The 22,184-nt window shown below is 40.5% G+C and overlaps 1 protein-coding gene across 1 annotated transcript in view; it reads left to right on the forward strand.

Annotated features, from left to right (window-relative positions):
* nectin1b (nectin cell adhesion molecule 1b) overlaps positions 1–22,184 on the forward strand; it is a 139,988-nt gene that overhangs the window by 76,607 nt on the left and 41,197 nt on the right. The window contains exons 2-3 of the mRNA XM_041801728.1: positions 14,295–14,666; positions 19,114–19,413. Of these exons, the coding sequence (XP_041657662.1) occupies positions 14,295–14,666; positions 19,114–19,413 (672 nt within the window). The remainder of the gene's footprint in view (positions 1–14,294; positions 14,667–19,113; positions 19,414–22,184) is intronic.

Genomic DNA, 22,184 nt, shown 5'->3' on the forward strand with positions numbered 1-22,184 from the left:
TCACAATAAATCAACTCTCCTGTTCTATGTCCCACTCTAAGAGCCCTCTTATATAAAGTCCTACATATTTCATGGTTTGATGCATATTTATTGTAATTTTTTGTACTCACAGTTTGAAAAACAGCATTATTACTGACTCATACTGGCTATGTGGGCAACTGTCAAAACCAGTGGCGATTAATAATGCTGCAGCAAATGATTCTCTCATCCTGTCCAATATTTTCTGATGATTTTCTAATCTATTAAATGTCAGAAAATGCAAAATAAATTTTCATTTGAAATTCCCATGGCTGAGTAGGCTTAATCAGTCCAAAATCAAAATATATTAAAATCATTTCAACACAGAAAAGCAATAAATCCTCACTCAAAGGAGGTGGACCAGAAGATGTTTGACATTTTTGACGATAAGTGGCTTAAATTAATGATCCATGATTGCAACCTAGAATGATTTATTTAAAAATACAAGTGACGGAGGAGAAATCAGCTCATGCACCTTAAGGGACTTTGATTCCACCTTTAAATGGCGGAGTAATAGGAGCGTACATTTCCTCACACAGTGCATCATAACCTGAAGGTATGGTGTTGCTCCTGCAGTAGTTATGTTGTGCACTGACTCTAAAGCAGTGTGGATGAAGCCCTTGTGTCACCCCGCACTAATGCTGAGATTTCCACACGAGGTGTGTTGCCTGCAGCATCGTCTCGCCTCCGCTTTAATATCCTGAGTGCTCTAATCTGCTCACTGCGTCTGACCCACACACACTCTCACTGCTTTACCCTCCCCCGTCAACCCCCAAAATCCTCCACATCACATTAGTGTGACCCCACCCCTACCCTTACACCCCAACCCCCTCCAAGCTCAGAGCCCATCCCTGCAGCTGACGGGGTGCGGCCCAGTCTGGGACCATAATGCATCACCCTGCAAGACCCCTTTTTATTTATTGATCAGCACCCCCTTATTAAGACATCGAACAGCTGCCCCCAGTTTGAAAGCCTAGGGAAACTTTTAAATTATTAAAAAATAACCGGTGCATGAGCCTGGCTCTGTGGAAGAAAGGCTTTGTTGACTAATTGTCTGGTCTGTGCTCCACAGCCTGTTGGCTTGAGTCCTGTCTGATAAAACATATCATTATGTGGCTGCTTTTAAGACTCATCTCATCTGTGAAACTAGACTTTGTTCCCTCCAACACCTGGGTCTGTCCTCTGTTTTTAGCCCTCAGTTTCAGTCAAACAAGCACAAAGTAAAACGCTTACGGTCACTCATTTACCAGGCTAGCAGGAGGGCCTTTTGTTTACTGACAGTCGCTCTCTATCTAGTATCAGCAGGTGATGTCATCTCACCATTTGGTCAGGTAACGTCAGGGCTGTTTATTTTGTGTCATAGAACCGAAACCGTGATGGCCTTGTTTAGTTAAGCTGCAGGGGGGAGGGAGGAGGGTCAGAGCTCGCTGATACTATGTTTACACTCAATACATGCTCTACTCTCTGCCACTATCCCTCCCCTCTCTCTCTCTCTCTGTCGTCAGCTCTCTCTCTGCCGCTATCTTGCTAGTCCTCTCTCGCTCTCTCTCTGCTGCTGCTCTCTCTAGGGCAAATGCTTTATTTTTGGCCCAGCTTTATTTGTCACTGCTGCGGTCAAAGACAACTAAAATCCCAGATTACTTCCAGCATATTTCTATTAGACTAGGGCTGGGGAATATGTTGCGTTTTAAAGATGTATCAACATATTTTCACACAAGACATAGGGTAATACTATGTGAGGTATATAGAGAAATAGAAATCTATATATACATGCACGATGCACAATATTGGAACTGTGTCTATATACAGATATTTGCAAACTCCTTTCAACCAATACAGCAACAACAAGTGTTTACTGTGCTAGAGCTGCTGCAGGTAATAAAGAGACAAAGAGAGGCTGAGTCACTTTGAGCTGAGAGGGGAGTGGACAAGTAGACAACCTGGTATTTATTTTACATGTTGGGACTCAATTCAGGGCTCACCGTGGGACCCCTGGAGTGTATGAAGCCCTTAGAAACCTCCTATACCCAGAGCGAGATCTGATCTTATAGTTGTACAGTTTGCTGATATTTATGGCTGATATAAATATGCCAGTATTCTGGCTAAAAACATAATCACAATCATTTTGATTGGTTTTGAAATCATAATTTCCTTAGCACAATAACTCAGTGGCTTTACAACATCTGCATCTCATGTTTTTATCAAATTTAAGTGCTCTCAACACTTTGTAAAAACAAGCTATAGCTAAAAACTACACTAGCAAAATACTTTTTCTTTTGATGTCGAGAAATTCAACAATAAAAACTGAATCATTGTCCATGTTACAAAGCCCCTTAAGGGCCATGGGCTGAAGAAAATGAAAATGTAAGTGTATGTTGCACATGCAAACTTTCTTGTGCTCACCAGAAACAATTTCCTGCCCACAAGATCATTTCTGGTGAGCACGAGAAAGTTTCTTGGCAGCAGAGTATCTGGTGCATACCAGAGATGAACAAAATAAGTAAAAGGAAGCACACTGATTGTTTAACCACCATCGTCTGGTTGTCGTGATGTTTCCAAAATTGTGATTGAAAGTGAAACTCAATTAATTGTCCAGCACTAGCCGTATGCATGGAAGATGTATCAGCTGTGGATTTCAGTACAAATGCCCATATCTGCTGATATCAATATTTAACTTTTCAAGCATTTGTCTGCTGATACAGATATGATACATACCAATTTGCCTCCAATTAGGGCTGAATGATTTGCAAAAATAATGTAATTGCAATTTTTTCCCTAAATATTGCGATTTAATAAGCCATTATTCTTGGGTTAATCTTTTTCAACAAATTCAAGCAATAAGCAATTCCATAAATAAGACTATGTGTATTAAAAAAAGTGAAATTATTTCAGAAGCAATTAATCCATAATAGCATGAATCTGAATAAGGGGATGCAACAAGCTTTAAGCTATAAAGGAGGTGGCTGGGGTGGGGGAGATGGGGCTGGCTACCAGCTGATTGCAGCTGGGGTATGACTTCCATGAAGTAGTGCTAGTCTTTATCAGTTTTAGATGCAGATGAAAATGCAATGTCATTTGCTTTGTTTAAGGGCATTATGATTTTTATGTAACTCATTTTGATTAAGAAAAACATACATAAAATACAAAAAGGCAGATTTTTATAAACCATAAAAAAAAAAAATTGACACTTGAAAGTTTGCATAAAGCGTCTAAAATCTATGCCGCTGCAAAAAATTGATTCATTAAACTGCTATTTTGACACATTTCAGGTTAAAGAAATATGGCAACTTCTGCAATTTAAAAATTGCAGCAGGCCATATTGTGATTTAATCTAATTTGCGATACTGCCCAGCCCTACCTCCAGTGGAAGTGAATAATCCTGTATAAGCATGGCAGTGGTTGCCTGTGAAGCACACATTATAAAGTGGCAGAGTAATGAGTCATTTCCTTTTTAATCTGTAACAACTTCCTTTTTCTGTGGTTTAAACATACTATAAAAGCAGGTCTATATCCAAACAGGAAGCCAGTTACTTTTGGTGTCAGACAGTGGAAAAATCCAAAATGAAACAAAACAGTTAAAATTGCAGAGTAGTGGAATTTAACAATGAAATCAAAAGGTCAAGGATTAATATTGATGTGTATTTAATCCAAAGATATAGTAAAAGTCCACTGTGTCATCAGTGTTTGCTTCTTTGAAACCATGTGGTACCAAAATGGAGTGGCAGTGTTTTCCAGCATTTCATATGAGAATGAATCATTATCCTGCTGAAACAGGATGAGAAGCTCGGTTGCAGGTGAACTGATGCATCCCCCTGACATTTGAAATGCCTTAAAGCTGCGTGAGGGGCATGTGTGTGTGGGCCTGTGCTGTGAACCTCCCGTTGCCTCAGAAACGACGGATGCAGCTACATTAGGTGAGAATCGGTGCGTATGGTTGAGCGGCTAATGCTACGCGCTGCCAACCTGAAAGTTGTAATTTTATAACCCCTCTGGAAAACACACGACTACTGTGCTGCAGCGCTCGGTCATCATGCTTCTCTCCCCCAAACAAACCCTCGCTGGGAATAGTAGGAATAAAATTCACAGCGCCTTTCACGAAGCATTCCCAGATTGGGAGGTTGCCTAGCATAATAAATATTCCCGATAATCATTAACATTTACATCGCAGCAGATGTTACATTGTCTTCAATGAGCGAATGTGTTGTACAAAAGACTATTTCAAATTTGAACCAGATAGTGGAAAATTAGGAACAGGTCTACTAACCATCTGTTTCAACGAGCTTTTGCCTGCCTCTGCAGTTGGATGTTTGCTCAGGGAGACAGAGGGTGAGCTTTGGCAGGTACACCCATGTTTACCCAAGAGACCCGGCTGAAGCACCGTCAAATAGGGCCAAGCGTAGATTCAAACAAATTCTCTGATACGTTGTGCTCAGTTTCAAAGAGCTGAACGGTCAACAAATAGTAACATTACTCAGAAAATATGGCGGCTTCAGTTAAATGAAGGCTCTTATCTGGATGCAATAAAGCCTAAAACACAGTCAGACAGTTATCCCTTAGTGTAATATGACAAGTTATGTTCGAAAGCACTCAAAAAAAGCACTTCTTTCTGTTGATAACACATGCAAAAAGCCACTGGTTGAGCCCCTGAAAACAGAATAAAAATGTTCCAACAGGGGAATAAACAGGCTGCTAATGGGTGGGTTTTGTGTGAAGATTTGGACTCCCCCTAAACACCCCATGTGTGGTCATGAATAGGGGAGCACAGAGGCCTGTGCCATTGCCGTGGGAACTGGGGCTTCATTAAACAGTCATTATCCCGAGTGACTCAAGCCATGTTTTATCTCCCAGCATCCCACTTAAGAAACAAAGAAGCAAGCAAAGCATATCGGGCATGAGGAGATGAAGTGTCTTCATGGTGACGAGCTTTGAAGCTGCTCTTAGAGACATGTTTTCACCAAAATATGGCTGAATTATCTCTACAAACGAGGCCTGTAGTCAACCAAAGAGAAACATGGTCCACTGATAACCAGTTGAGGGTTTTTGTTTTAAAAATAGATGAATAAAAATGTGCACGTTATCTTAAGATCATTCTAATCAATGACAAGTTCTTCACTGCACTCTACTGATAGGCTGAATCAGGGGTGGACAACTTTACCAAGGGGGCCACGTCAGTTCTATTTTCACTGAGGGCCTCATTGTTATTAAGGCAACAATATAGTAACTTAAGACTTAACAGAAAAGAGTGAATATGCAGCTTTCTTTGACTCATTGTAAGTGCAAATGCAAAAAGAGTTGCTTAATTATGGAGTTTAGCATAAATTACAGTAGATTTAAGCTACTTTGTCAATGAAATGACTGTGATTTTACCATTTCCTAAGTAACTCACATTTCTTTTCCCCCCAAATGCTCCATAAAAGAGTTTTACAAAAACAATTACAGGAAATTCCCTTCATTAACTTATTGCAAAAAAAAAAAACATGATCTAGTAATACAGTAATCCAAGATGTTTACAGTTTTTTCATCGTTTCTGCTACTAGCAGCTAATGGTAAATGCCATTTTATATGCCATAATGCTTTGAGACAGGCTGTGACAACCAATGGCAGGCTGTTCTGTCATCACGTTTATGTCAAGTTGACAATCTGTTTCTAAGTTATTTGACTGTAACCACTGTGAAACTATCAGAAAATAGGGTCTATTCTACGTGTACCTCTCTGCACCTGGTTTTCCCACTGCTGTGCACCTGGTAGGTGTCAGCCCTTCTACACACCATGTTGTTAAAGCTCTCTAACATCTCCCTGAATCAGAAATTACTCCTAGACAAAAGTTGGAAATCTTCACAGTCCACAGAATGTGTTAAGTGTTCACTCCTCACTTTCTCCACCCCTTAAAAGCTGCTGAGAAGACAACATTTAAGTCCAAGAGGGATGCAGATAAATGACATCACATTACACATTTTCTGGGTTTTGAAGTCTTCAAACTTCAAACAGCGACGTCTCGCTGCCATTTGGGACAGACTCTTTGCCAAGTTGCCTGGTGCAGCTTTAAATAGAAGATATTAATGAGCGCCTCTTCTAAAATATGCATCGAGTCCTATTTAATCTTTGCCTCCCTCGCATTGCTGCAGCGAGAGGTGAATTATTCTGAACTTTATGTGACTCAGTCACAAATGGATTTCAGTTGGAGGAGCTGAGCCAAAGTAACGGTAAACGAGCCAATAATTGTCTTCTGAAATGTTGTTGGTTGTTGGCCAGTACAGCTAAGAGGAAAAAAGAAAATATTGTTACATATCCATAGCAAGATGAGCTGCCAAATAGCAGTAGTTTTATGGAAAAGAAGCTTCCCGGGCTTTAGAGGACAGAGCTGGGTTTTTCAATTTAGACTTTTATGGCTTTGTTTTGTTTTATATGTAGAACAAGGTCTGGTTTTATATTATACTGAAGAATATGTGGGAACAAACAAGATGGATGGATGTAGTATATTTAGCATGAAACTTTAATTAGATTCTCTTTTCTCTGCAGCAGAGACAAAAAGCAAATATGAAAAGTTAATGTCTTGTTTCTCATTCATTTTTGATTTGTTACAGAAAGGAATCAAGCATCCTTTTTTTTTAAACCCATGTTTGTTTTCCCATGAGGTTAATAAAATCTTTGATTGATTTAAACGCATTCACCCTCAGCATTTGTCAGATGAAGTATTTGCTGTGGAGATTACCCTGCAGGTTTATTTTCCTGGATATTTTCCACAAACATTAGGAAGGTTATCTGAATGAAAGCTGTTTTTCTGCGCAGCGTGCTCGTACACTGTCCAACGCGCCATATGCAAACAACACAAAGCACATGCTTCTCCTCGCTGCCTGACGGGCCAGATCTTATTACAGTTGAACGTTGTGTGCACAGTTCTGTGCCGAGGCCTTGTGACTCTCTTGCTATCAGCACAGGGCCAGACGGCACAGCAGCTGTTTTAATAGTTCCCCTTATGTCCCCCTTGATCCATACAGCTCACCTGGAGTGAATCGAGCCACTCTTCTTTTTTATATTCTGCCAGCCCGGGCATACTTTCTGCAGTGTTTGTTTGTCCTATTGCTGCTTTCCCTTCCAGAAAAAGGGCTCCTCTCTTTACTGGCATCTGTCAGAGCAGTGTGCCTCAGGTGTATTGGAGCATGACTGTCCCCCCAGTCACCTTCTTGTCAGTGTGAGAACAAAGCAACAGCAGCTCAAACGCCAACGCCGGCCAGACTCTACCCAACAGCACACCTACAAATCTCCCTAAAGCTCCGCCTTCCTCTTTGTCTCTCCCTCTCCCTCTCTGCATCTTCACTTCTTCGCCCATCTCTTTTTTTCCAACTGTTTTGCTCCTCCGTTTCTGCACCACTGCCTCTCATAACCCTCACAAAATCCACCAACTTAACGCCTCTTGCATGTATGTGACTCTGCTCTTGCATGGCTTTGCCGCTCCGTGGTGTAATCTGTAATTACAGCTCAACTGTGAGCTCAGCCAAGGACTCCTCCAGTCCTTGAGTGAAAGGGGTCCCGGTGGGCGCCCCTGGTCCTTCGAGGAGGGAGGGGGTAGGGGGTGGACTTTGTGGCTGTGTAATTATGCCTATTCCTCTGGTTTCCATTTGCGAGAGCTGCTGTTTATTTGGTTCAGTGTGAGCCGGGAGCATCAGCCTCAAAGGATGGAGGGCAGAGCGAGGGAGGAGGGGGGCTGGATCTTCTCACAGACTCTGCCACTATTGTTTTAACATTCAAGAGGGTGAGATATGGCCAGGTACATATAAATTAGGACTGAGTGATATGGACCAAAATTCATATCTTGATATTTTTCTGCTGAATTGCAACGTACAGTACATATCTTGGTAGATTTTGCTCTGGAGAAATAAAACATTTTGATTGTCCCAATACCAGAGTTATGATGTTATTGATTGTTAAATCTGGGCTAATGCTGATGTTTACAGCACTTGCTGATGGACACTAATGTTGGACACTGCAAAAATCCTGGACACCGAAATTGTCACTCTTAATGATCAAAATTTGAAGACAAACTCCTACATAAACAAGACGCCCATTTAGGTTCTCATTTATCCAGGTCATGGTTCAAATCTTTGTCAAGATAAGTCTTGATCCATTCTTGAAAGAACCTCAATCAAGTCCAGTTGCCCTCTTTACAAATGGGTCCGTCAAAAGCATTATAAACTTTTTTAAGGATATATAGGTTGTCAAAATGCTCTGTACTCTTAAATACCTTGTGTTTTAGAACAAGTTTTCCAAATTTTAGTATCTAAAACTACAGATATGCAATGATCTTCAGTCATATTTTTATCTAAAACAGAGGAAAAGAGGAAAAAAAACACTGCCTGAATTGCACAAATCGATTGCAACACTTGGAAAAGTGGGTAGAAGTGGTGAGAAGCTTGGAAAACCCTCACTCTCACCAGTTCAACCTATTTTTCCAAATGTTGCAAGTATATTCATTAGGGAGACAGGATATTGGATTATTGCCGATATCTGAAATGCGGATATTAATTTATTTTAAACCGGTATGGATATTTGTTCCAATATGGTTAAGACCAAAAACTTCATCCCTAAAACACACTTTATAGGTCTGTCCTACCTAAAACCCCAGAAATGTATTCATACATACATTGCTGTGCAGAAGTTTTAAGCAAGTTTGGGCCAGAAATCGAGGTTGAAGTAAGGTGTAGATGTGGCGAGTAAGCCTCCTGAGGGCACCATGGGGCAGGAAGGAGGATTGAAACAACTCTGGTATAGTGCTCTGGATATCCTTGCATGTTACCACAGGCACAGAAAAAAATAACAATCCACAGTTTTAGTGCAGAGTCAGAGGTGGATGTAGCAAGTAAGCATGGCCAAAGGTACCACCTGGGTGGGTAGAGGGGTTGTTCCAAGCCCCTGGTCATGCCGTGGATGTTTGAAGGGCCTGAAGACTGCTGGTGATACCTGGGGATATAACTAGAGTAAAATGGCCCGGACTAAAGAAATGCGGTCCAGCTTCTCCAGGCCTGTGTTGTGACATTGGCCCAGTGATGAATCCTGTGCGCCCTACATGTCTAAAACTTGACTGTATGTCCAATATTTACAGACAATATCTTCAGCCAAGTATTACAGTCGTAAATACCATCAGAAATGTTCGTATCTGATAATATCAAGCATCTCTAGTATTTGTGCAATTCAGATAGTGTGCGGTATAGAGAAAATTTTCTCCCAAGTTTGATCATGAAAACTGATCAGAGTTTCTCCAACAGATAACAATATTAAATCCTACTCTGTTTCAGCCATTGTGTGCTAAATGCCATCTTTAATTGGTTTTACAATCTGCAACCGGCATTGGTTCATGCCCACATTGTTTGCCAGTGGTCGATGTCTGGCCTGGTTGATGCTGATGTAAATCCAATGCATCAGTGCATCATCAGTACAGGAATTTTGCTGCAATTTTCAATCATGAAGAGCAAGAATTTACTCAGTACTGGAGGACTAGGGCTTCTATTTTATGTTGTAGTGGTATCAGAGAGGTATCAGCATCATTTTGACTTTTGCTAGTAATATAAAGATGTATATGTCTTGCCCTATATCTCATTTAAAATAAATTGATATTACTCAAATTTCACTGAACGGCCCAGCCCCAGCCAGGAGGATGATGGGTAGACTGAGGGATAGTGGAGCAGCAGCCCCTGCCACTATTGTTTTAGCATTCATGTGGGGGAGATCTGGCCAGGTACATATTTATGAGTTTCTGCAGTCCCCTCCCCTCACTGCCCTCCAACTTAAGATTAAACTTTAACTAGTGTTGTCACACAGTAAATTGTGTTTGCTATTTCGAAAAATATCATACTCTCACTGCCAGGATTGCTAATCTAAGCTGTGATAAAATGGAGTACAGCAGTGCCCCGAGGTGCACAAGGACACAGGTGTTTCTCAAGGTGCAGATGACAAGGTTGCCAGTCCTCCCTGTCAAACTGTATTAGTGAATCAATCTGTCATCGTCAAATCCCCCAAGTTTAAATCTCTATAGACGCATTCTTGCTGATGTGGTCAGACGGAAATGAAAGATGATGTGCACTCAGTAACTTCAAAAGGTTGTCACTTTGTTTTTTTATATGATTAGATGTAGGCAGGGGCGGCTCTACTCGAGTGAAAGCACATAACAATAGATAGAAATTGCTTCTCCGTGGTAATTCACTGCTTTCCAGCCTGAGCGATGTGAGCCAGTCGTGATAGATGCCAGGCAGTACATTGTTCTCCTTAATGGTCTTGTAGCCACACGTTGCGCCAGCTTCTTCCTCTCTGCATGCATGCGTTCTGCTCTCGTGTCCTTCGGCTGCCTACCTATATTTTCTATATAAAAACATTTTCATCACAGTTTTTGCTGCTTCTTCAACAGTCAGCATGCATGCACAGAACTCCCCCTCCTCCTTGATTCAGATCAACGTACAGTTGAAGATCGACTTCATCAGATACTGTATTCAGTGGGAGTATGCATAAATGGATCTCTCTCATGTATTCTTGCACATTTTAGAGCCCCCTGTGGAAACTTTATCTCAAAACGTAGCGATTATCCATCATTACAATGCTGTAACTCACCGTTAAAGAGCCAATGTGCCTGTGGCGCATACGTGCAAGCGCCGCTCTTTCACTCAAGGCCACAGCGTATTTTTCTTTCTCTTTATGACCTGATTCACTGGTGGCTTTATGAGTCTGATGTGATTAACAGAGGAATTTCAGTCTCTCTTCCTGTGGGTCCTGGCCCATCCATAGGAGATAATTATAGCTGAGGCTGGCTGTAAATACAAACCCAGCCAGGGGTTGTCCGACCAGGAAGCGAGACATCATCAAACTTCACCTGGGAAGGAGCATAAATCAGAGGCTGAGATAACAAAGATGTGTCAAAGACAACAGGATGCAAGGGGCCAGCAGCACTCCAGTAACACATCTGTTCAGAGTGTTTCAGAAGACACAGCAGCAGTAAAACAACTATGTTTGCTTTGTTTTGTTTTTCTCTTACACATCAGATTGAAAGAAATTGAAGGACAAAAAAACTGAAACATGTATGTTCCTTTAGAAATGCATTTTCCATTTTCTTTTAAGCTAAAGTGCACTTGTGATAAATAAATTTATTGATTAAACATGTTGGAAGGTCTAGATTTGAAAAGTGAAAATCCAGATTTTATCTTAAACCTCTGCCCTTGGGCTTTGCCTGGCTGAACTGGTGAAAAAACTTCCATCAGAATGAGAAACATTTAGACCACTTGTGCAACAGCTCTCTTTCCCCTTCTCAGCACATCCATGAATGCAAAAATGCATTTGAGCAGGTTTAAAGTAGTGCTGCACAGTTGATCTAATTGCAGTTGCAGTGTCAGGCTGTGCAATTACATAATCACATGCAGTCATTTTTGCATTAAGTAGTGCTCAAAAGGTTTACAAAAATGCCTGCAGAAAGACCTTAAAGTTTACAATAGCTCCACTATTGCACTTTATAGAAGTACCTTTTTTTTTTTAACATTTATGTTTTACGAGTTCATGGCAAATGGAGCGCTTTTAACTCAGGTGTCACGTTCTTACCAGCTACGTCATCAGATGTCAATGGAACACAGCTGAAGTCCCCGAATGATGACTTGGCACATCATTTTGGGATTTTATAGAAAAGTGAACATATTTATGATTTTTTTCATGGTACCAGTTTCAAATCAGTACACTGAAGAGGTCTTCTGAGAGGTTACAAGGACAATTGGAGCAACAGTGTGGTGTGCAAATCGAGACACACCGCTACTTCTAGTAGTAAGATATTGCACAATATTGTCCATTGTAAAAGCAATCGGGACAACTGGATGTCCCACGTAGAATATCTGTCTGGTATTAGGGATGCCTGATGGCAGATATGAAATTGTTTGCATTTATACACAGAAGATATATCAGCCATATATATGGGCATTACAAATTGTACATCCACCACAAATATCGGCAAAATGTTCAACAGTATCATCAGGTATACATGGCTGCAAAAGGCGCAACACTCTCAAGGGGAACCAGAGAGAGCCCTGAACATTTTGAATGTAACGTACAACAACTAACAGACTCTTAAGACCCCTGCTCCTCTATCTGCTCTGCTTGAATCAGCCTCTCTTTACACTGGAGAGGCTCAGTGCGTATGTACAGTATGTGTATGCATCCTTATTAGGATCAATGTCAGCTAAAATGAGTTAAGACATACTCGATATTGTACACTGGCTGTCTGCATTAAATATACTTACCACTGTTTTTCTTGCATTTGTTGCTATGTAAAGGAATTTGATCAAAGATGAAAGTTGGGTTTGTTGTGAAGTAGATGAAGGTCAAATCTGTCAGTGCTCACATTATATCACTCTTTCTCACACATGTAACTGTCAACAGTTCTCATGTTACCTTAGTGCTTGATGAACAACCAAGCTTTAATTTCAGTCACAATCTTATGGCTTACCACAATCATGATAACAAGATTATCCAAATTCAATGAGTACTACGGCACATGCCATACGGGGCCTGTTTTGCCCATCTTTTTTATCATGTGTGGTAAAATGGGGCCTCTTTCTTTACAGCTAAATGTGTGCTCTGCCTTTCCTATCAAAACAGGTCTCACTTTTATTTAAGTGAGGAGCAGAGGGAGCTAAAGGGAAGACGTTTGAAAAGAAAGAGAGCTGAAGGAGATGACTGAAAAGCAGCTGTTGGTTACCAAGATATGGAACCACTTAGGATTTGACTAGGGATGAATTGGTTTAACATTGGTATTGCCCAGTATTGGTTCACATCTGCCATCAACAAATATTGTGGATTCAACAGATGTCAGTCACCAATGTTTTTTTTTTTCTTTTTCTTTTTTTCAGTGCTGGTATTTTGTTCACCCATCTGTTGAGTCAAAGCAGAGATTTTTAAATTGGCAGAAGTCACTGGTCTGTTTTCATGCTAAAACACTAGAGACAATATTGGCATTTTGGGAGTTACACCAGAAGAAGTGATGAAAACACACCAGAATCAATTGGCTAAAATGTCTTAAGCACTTATTTTCACAATCAGTGAATCCCTAGTTTAGAAGAGTTAGACCTGAGATAATGCAAAATAACTTTAAGAGTCTGTGATACAGTTGTTGATGCCCCTCAAGGCAACATGACTAATTTATTTAATCATTTAAAATTCATGCAGTAGTGCAGATGTTGTAAAATAAATGACTTATCATGTTATCAGTATCAATTACAATAATCCTGATTTGGAGTTTTACTATAATCAAGCAGCACCATGTCAAGCCAATAAAAACACATTTTTAGATTGTTTTTATGGCTTCAACTATGGCCTAAAACCCCCAAATTTTCAGTTATGATGCCATCAGGAAGCAGTAATTCTGTGGCTAAAACAAGCAAATGTTTAAGTGTGAAATGAATGACAAAAGGGAGTGATTAATCATCGCATTCTTAGTCAAAATTGTTTATTTTCTCTCAGCTAATTGCTCCTGCTCTAAATAAAAGCAGACAAGCTAAGTAGGAAAATACGTTGCTGAAGATTGAGTTTAGCAAGAGGTCAATGTATTTATGATATGCCAAACCACAGGCGAGTTTAAAGAGGTCTGTCTTTAATAATTGACCTATTTTTTCTCTAAAACTCCTCACAGCTTGAGACAGAGGGGGCAAAGGGAAATAATTAGTGTTTTTATATAGCCTATGTGTGTGTTCTGGCTGTTTTGAGTGCTTACACCGGACTCCACATTGTTTCTCTTAATGGGAGCTCCAGGCAGTCATTGAAGTATCAGCAAGTAAAAAGTAATTAAAATTACAATGGTCCAGCTATAGTGTTGCTGGGTGGATGGAGGGCAGAGTAACAGACGATGACTTGGCTCAGGCTCACTGCCCTTGTACTCATTCATTAGTGATGCATTGGTTCTCGCTCGGGCCCTCCATCTCATCAGAAACCGGACCCTCGTGTTCAGAGACGGAGCTGTATGGATGTGCCCATTATGTTAATAACTCCCGCTGCTTTTCCACAAAACCTCCACCATGTAGCATCTCTTTATTCTGATGTATACGGAGCAGAGTGCAGCAAACAGAAGTGTGTGGCTGAATCCATGACTTTGACTGCAAGCACTGTGCGTGCATGTACTACCTACCAGGCTGAATTGACTCTTTGGCTTTCAGTGCATGTACTTGCTATTGACTTGAGTGCTTTGCTTGGCCTTGGACACTTGTTAATCGTAATTAAATGTTTTTTTTTTCCCTCTCTGTGTCTGTTACTTCTAGCTGGCCATGGACAGATGGTACAGATGGACTCCAGTAAGTCAGGCTTTGTGGGTTCACAAGTGGAGCTGCGCTGCATTTTCATCAACAGCAACCCGCCAGTCAAGATCTCTCAAGTCACCTGGCAGAAGCAACTTAACGGCACCAAACAGAACGTGGCCATCGCCAACCCGGCACTTGGCGTGTCTGTCCTGCCGCCTTTCAAAGAGAGGGTCAGCTTCAAGCAGGCGGCGGTCCGTCATCGCACGCCCTCGCTGGAGGACACCACCATTGTGTTCTCCAACCTGCAGCTGTCTGATGAAGCCGCCTACATCTGCGAGTACACAACGTTTCCTGCAGGGAACCGGGAGAACACAGTCAACCTCACAGTCTTTGGTAAGACACCTGTGCTGAAAAAGTGGAACAGTTAGCAACCATTTCAGCATCTTCAAAGGACAAAAAATTCCAATCTGTAAAGATACAGCTTCACAGTATAATCTTATTTCTCTGTTGATGTCATACAGCTTGTTGACTAATTGTGTCTTCATCACATTTATCTCCATGGAAGAAACAGCTGCACGTACAGCATGAATCTAAACTGACTGATTTCAAATGCACAATTTTGCCAGGGTTGGAAATTAACCCCCTGCCAAATGCAGGTGTTTTTTTTTGCAGTGTCAGGTTAATTTGCACAACCTACCAGCCATGATGGGATGGATTAAAGTGATGTAACATAACATGAAATATAAATTAAATACCGCCCCTCTACTCCCTAACCATAGAGGCCCTCCCCCTCCTCCAGAGCATGTGTCAGTGTTTAGATAGGCTGTGTGCTAAAATGACTCAACTTGGTGTCACTTGAACTCGGTGCAGCATGGATTTGCATCTTCATTACAATAAAACAAGAAATCTCACCTTTGATGACTCAGCTGCAATGGTTGCTCAAACCTGCTTCAAAATACCAACATAAAATAACAAGAAAAAATCTTATTTTATCTGTTAATGAGTGACAGAAAAGATGTCAGTGCTTTTTTACAAGCTGAAATATAACCATTTATATAATTGTCTTTTAGTTGAACACACTAAGCTTATTCATCACATCATATCAGGGATGCACAGTATTATCAACACGATATCAGTATCAGCAGATGGGAAAAATCCTGATGCTATTCCCTCATATGTATTGGCTAGGAATATATCAGCTGTGCAAATCAGTTTGGTGAGTTTTAAGGCCTTTGCACACTAAGTCAGTTTTTTTCATTTTCTGAAATTGCTGCACGTTAAAAAGAAAGGAAAAAACACTGAAGTTGCCAATATTTTTCCAGAACAGGTTTGATTTTTGCATTTTTTTCATATCCATCCAAGACATTTTAAAGGGTAGTTGTTTATTCAGAGCTGCAACTGCAGCGACCTTCTCTCTCTCTCTCTCCCGCTCCCCTTGCACTAAACCTTACTTTAAATACCATGAGGTATTACAGTATGTGGAAATCAACCATTAATCATAATAGATGAAGGCCAGAACTTGTTCTCACAGCCACGAAATAAAGACTGAATTGAAAAGTTAAGCTCCATCTCTCCAATTACACAATACTGCCTGTTAAAATGTAATGGCTGGTAGGTTTTCAAATCCACAGTGGAAGTTAAGTAAAAAGTTAGTTTCCAGCCTTGGTTTTGCCTTTTGAACTCAGTCAGTCATAATCTTTGAAGTCGTCACCCTTTCAGAGTGTATCTTTTAGGGCCTGTTTCCACAGGCGCTGTTTTTGCACCAGTAGCGCTCAGTTTCTATTCCTGTGGTTTAAGTGTTTAGCAGCCCGATTGCAAAATATGCCCCCTGTGTCAGCTGTTTATCATCGCAGCTAAGGATCAACCAATGTTGGTTTCCAAGGGCCTGTATTGATACCGATTATTAGTAGTTGTTGAGACCGATAACTGATATTTGGAACTGATTATGATGCGCTGAATTTAGCAAAAGTAAAATTGCACGATCAAAAATTAAGGAAAATAAATAATTGAGTCCTAGCTCTATCAGGATGAGAAAAGACACAGAGCAGCAGGAAAACAGGAACCCAGGCTGGTACCCAGGCTGAAGTGTTGATTGCCTTGAATTAATGTGACATCTAGCCAATCATTAACCTGGCACGCCAGATGGATTTGTTTCATACATTCATCTGGTAATCCACTCATTCACAGCTTTGGGGAAGGGGCAGAGCCTTTGAAAAAAAACTCGGAGGGTGATTGGATGAACATTTTGGCTGTCACATCTTTACACCCCAATCAGAGCAACAAAACACGTGATGTAGCCGCTACCGAGCTGCGCCCCTACCGTAGGAGTAAACTCCATAGAGAACTGCATAATGCGAACCATGTTGACTGTAGATATGTTAGTACATGACATTTGTCTTTTTGAAAAGAAAACAACTCACTGCTGTTTCTTGTTCTTCTTCTAATGAAGAAATATCATCAAATTCTGATAAAACCGGCGCTTTAGCAGCATCCACGCTAAGCTCTTCCTCCATAGCTGCACTGGCCTCTTGTTGCTGCTTGCTTACGTCATGACTCCGCTATGCTCAAAAGTGCTGCCCGTTGTCGCTGATTGGTCCTGTCACTTTCTAACCGGGCCAAAATGGTTCAGACGGGAGCCTTGCAAGATGGATTTGCCAGTGAGAAACAAGGAAACGGGCGTATCCATCTGCTTTGCAAGGTTAGCCAATCAGGACATTTGGTGAGACCTTGAACAGTGAAAATAAAGCCAAAGGGGACGACACACCTTGCAGTGGAACCACACTTTTAATTAATTGATTTTACAATTGTTGGTACTGATAATGGCCCGAAATGCTAAATATTGGCATCAATAATCGGTCAGCCCAATAATCGCTCTACCCCTATCACAGCCCTCACAGCTCTCCCATTTGAAAACGTTTTAACTTTAAGAATTATGTCCCATTAGTTAATATTACTTCTTCTCCGGCCAGTCAAAATCAAGAGGGGAGTGTGACTTTAGATACCAGTTTTGCCAACAGCAATGGCGAAGGAAATGCCAATCTGACTTGTCTTTTAGAGAGTAAAATGTCCAGGTCTACAGCTGCTGTAAATGCCAGGACAGGATTCTTTTACACTCTAGTTTTGTGCTCTTGACAGCATTTTCTTGAATAAAAGATGAAGCTTTATGGAAAATTATACTACAGATCAGCAGAGGAAAGCAAAACACTGGTGAGAATCATTCTGAAACTGAGGTCATGGGTACTGCCAGCAAAAAAAAAAACAAAACAAAAAAAAAACAACAGCAACTGTGGAAACAGGCCCAAAAACATGAAATCTAAGGGAGCTAAAAAAACAAACATCCAGCTTTCAACTTTGTGGTGGTATATTTTAACTACGTAGGGTTTTAAGTTGTTTATCTGGCTTAAAAATGAGAGTTTTCTTAGTCCATAAATGAAAACTTAATTCTCTGTTTGGAGTCTCATGGTTTTCTCCCGACAGTGAGTGAAAGAAATGTGAAAACCACAATCTGAACTTTTTGTGATGCAAGTTCCCACATGCGTTCATCTGTAATTGGTCATTTTCAGGCTCCTACATGTAACTGTTAAGATCAGTTAAGGAGTAATTTCCTTGGACATGTTACTGCTGGCTCAATGAGTTGTCAGAGGAAAGTATGATCTAGCTTTTAGAAATGGTTTCTCTCTGACTTCAGGCAGAGAAAGTTTAGTGAACAAGATAACAAAGGGTCATCGTTTTCTTTCGTGAAAGGCCAACAGAAACACTCTCAGCTCCTCGTTGCATTGCCACAGGCTGTTGTAAACCACTTTGAGTTCCTTTAAACACCTCGAACCAGATGTTCATTTCCTTTCTGTTAAAGCTGCAGCCTTAACTATGTTGTTTACAGTTTGAGAGCCCGCCTGTGATTGGTGAGCAGTCTGAAAAGCTCTCAGTCCACAGAGGACCTTGTCTTTAAGTGAACATGCTCACTGCTGAAGTGAAAATCATTTTGAGGAATTCATGGGGTGATGACTGGGGTGACATGTCTTTTAACACCACATCCTATTTGGCTTTCATAAAATGGGAGAAAGCTGCAGAGGGTGGTCAATAAAAATGGCAGGTGAGACTGAAATCAATAAGGCCACTTCAGCATCTGTAATTTGTTTGAATAATCTCATCTTGTGGGAAAAGAGGAGCGCTTGAAGATGTAGTTTATCTTGGAAAGAGGCAGCTTTGAAAAGGTCTTGCGCCGACTCTGATTAGAAACCTAATTAGAAATTAAGTGTTGGTGTGTTTTCCATTAAGTCGCAGTAAAGGAAAAAGCACTTTCCTTAAGTAGTCCCCGTTGCCAGGGCTGCTTGTCAGCTCCGAGTCCCCATTTTGTGTCACTGAGCCTCTTAGGTCTTTTTAGGCTTCTGCGGCTCAGTGAGCGGCACAAACCTGTGTGCAGATAACCAAGCAGCGGCGCTCAAAGGGGCCTCTTCACGGCCTATCTCTCTCTGTTGTGCATTCGCTCTAGCTCAAGCCTTCCTTTTGATGTAGCTAGAGTAGATTGCTAATTGGCAACTCACAAAGGATTCAAATTGGATGACTGTGCATTTGGGTAGGCAAGTGGGCTCTACATCTGTAAGAGCTTTGACAACCGCTTCAGCTTTGAGCAGGAGAAAGGAGCAAAACTTCCCCTGATTTGTGCTACAGCGCTGTTTTTATCTTTCATACCCTTAGTTTAATTTACATCAAAGCTCAGTGTAGGTGATGAAGACAGAACCACCAGACGCCAACATGAAAAGAAGAGTGAAAACACAAGATCTCTGTGTAATGAGCTTTAATTCACTCGTTTGATTGATTTTCTCTGTCTTCCTCACAGCTCGGCCCATGACTCGTATGACCTTGACGACACCCACCATTGTGGCCAGGGCTCAGAAACGCAAGATGACTGTCGCCACCTGTGTATCGGCCAATGGGAAGCCGCCGAGTGTGATCAGATGGGACACCAGGTTGAAGGGCGAGGCCACCTTCCAGGAGACTCGTAACCAGAACGGGACGGTGACCGTACGGAGCAACTACGTGGTGGTGCCAAGTCGTGAGACCCACAGACAAAAGCTCACATGTATCGTGACGTACAGGAACGAAAGGATTACAGACAGCGTGGTGCTCAATGTGCAGTGTAAGAACACACTCTAATACAGCTGATATATAACAGTGCTGGGGAGAAAAACGTTAAAAAGTTATCCTTTGGAGTAGCTGTTTTTAACTGCTCTAGCTTCATGACCCAATATAGGCTATCTAAGGAGAAATCACGATCCATATTTTTTGAATATATTTATTTAAAATGTATTTAATCAAAAATGTTAAAGTTTGGACTTGAGATGAAACAAAAAATAGTAAAAAGTATTTAAAAAGAGCGTTATAGAAGACAATATGAATGCCTACATTTTTAACCCATTTTCCCTCAGTAATGTGCCAATTATGGCAATTTTCAAGATATCTTGGGGAATCACCTCTGTTATGTTGAAAATAGTGTTTAAGCTCCAAACAAATGAGATAAATAAGTATAACTCAAGAGAAAATAACTAAAATATTCTCAGGCTTTCAGCATTAATACATTATTCATGATTTATTTAAGTTCATAGCTAGTGCGTACATTTTTTGTTCCCATAAATAAAATGTTAATTGTCCCTTTGGGTAAGCCACTGCAGCATCTCCCTGCAGCCACAGTGATGTCTACCACTGCTCCCTAATGTCTCATTTCCCTTTAGAAAACCACAGACAGCTCAGTGGACAAGTCAAAAGCTATCAGCACTTTATTTTATCATTTACCTTTTGAATGTTCTCTTATTTTCTTTTCAGTCCATAACAAGCTCCTTTTCCATTGTTGAGACCATGTTATAATGTCTGTATAGGTTCTCATTCATACAGGTCATAGTTATCCAAATCTGGACTTGATTGAGGCTTTTTTTCAAGTCCATTTGCCCCCTTGACATGTTTTGGATATCATGTCATAGTCTACCCTTTCAAAATGCACATTGGGTAAAATTTCACCACCAGGGGGCTCTCATCCAAAACAAAAACACAATTTGGCGAAAACAGACCAGCGCTGCCCATCTCAGCTGTTTACTTCTTGTTTTAAACTGAGGATTTTGTTCAATGAAAACATTATGTTTTCATTCATAAATTTCTCATATTTATAGGGAGAAATGCACGTTTGTGAATGAAAGACAAACATTGGTTTTCTGTTGAGGAAATAGACCTATGAGGCGCCGTTTTTATTGAACACAATCCTCAGTTCAAAACAAGAGGTAGTATTGAGAAGGAGGCTGCGGAGGTGGGGAAAACTGAGCAGCGCTAGTCTGAATTTGCTGTGAATGGGGGATCCATGAAACTCAGGGCAGGTTAGGCAAATGAACTTGCAACCTATGGCAGCCTCTGTTAAAGACACAGCCTATACAGTTATAAAAGTGGAGAATTTCTCAGTCTTTGAAAACTTTTTCTAAAAATATCTAACATGGTCGCATTTTAAATCAGAATGGGTATTTCAGTGCAGAAATTCTACTTATTATATCTTTAATTTAAGGCAGTAAATCCAAAATATACAAAAACAGTCGAATATCAAAACATTATCAAAAAGATTTATTGCAGTTAACTACAGAATTTCTAAGATTAATCTTCATTGAAACTTTTAATTATTTGACAGCTCTTAAATTTACCTATTACGATGTTGAACAGAATTAAATTATATGTATGGATGTCTGTCCACTTTGGACTTCCGTACATCATAGACTTTTAGCATTAATGTTTTTTTCTTTTTTTTTTTTCAGAAACATATTTAAACTGCTTCGTAACACATGTCTGAGTCTCAGCCCACCAGTTTAGAAACTGTTGGAGTGACCTCATTGCTTTTTATTATAACCAGTTATATTGTACAATGCATTACATCTGCAAGTCAACCAAATCTCTTATAGCCACTTTTTCATAAAAGGAGGTGATAAGTAGGATAAAATGCCACATTTCCCTTTTACTTTTTTTGCCAAAGAAAAGATAAGTAACTAAATAAAAGAAAATCTTTGAAACATCTGCACAGTTTCTGTTTCTCTCCAACCTCCCAGCAGGTAGCTGTATGCCGGTGGATGGTAAACCTTTAGGTTGGTGCTGATACCAAGCCTTGTACTCATAAATCGTTGCCAACTGTAGTTAAAATCATTTTAAAGCATGCTTCTTATTATTTAAACAGGTGGAAAAAGTTGGATCTGTGTCTGCATTTTTCTAAAGATTTAGTACAACAGACTGCAAAGCGTGCATTTCTATATTTTCAAGAGGAGGACTGACAACAATAAAACAGACTCCCAGAACAAATGTAGGAACTTTAATAATATCATTAAGCAATATTATTTGTATGCATCTTCAGTAAATTGCAGACATATCACAGACATCTCTGTAAGTATGCTCTCTGCATGTTTAATGTTAAACCCTTTCAGGGAAAACTATCAGACATTAGTTGTATCTTTAAATACTGGGTTGCAGCACATGGAAAATTGTTCAGTTCTCTATGCTTCTGTCCCTGCCAAACAAAGAAATGAAAATAAGGGCAAAAACCCAGAGCCATATCAGAATGCATGCATAGCTAGCCAATTCAAGTGGCAATATGGCAGAGAAGACAGCATTTATTTTTAAATTATCCATATTATGTTGAAAGGGGCCAAGATGTGTAAGAGCCCATATTGTATCGTTTTTCGTGAAATGGCCTTGTGTAGTACTGTATGTGTCTGCTCAGTTCGTTATCGGATTGTTAGCCTAGAAAGAACAGCGAAGGTTACCATGCCTGTAATTTCTGTTATGAGGCTGCAGAGATGCAGATTATGGGTCGTAAATGAAGCTGTGCAATGTCAGAGTCAGCCTGTTCAAAGGCTGACTCTGAAAGAACAGAATACACAACCTCCA

Source organism: Cheilinus undulatus, linkage group 2, assembly GCF_018320785.1.
Source record: "Cheilinus undulatus linkage group 2, ASM1832078v1, whole genome shotgun sequence".
NCBI classification, from domain to species: domain Eukaryota; kingdom Metazoa; phylum Chordata; class Actinopteri; order Labriformes; family Labridae; genus Cheilinus; species Cheilinus undulatus.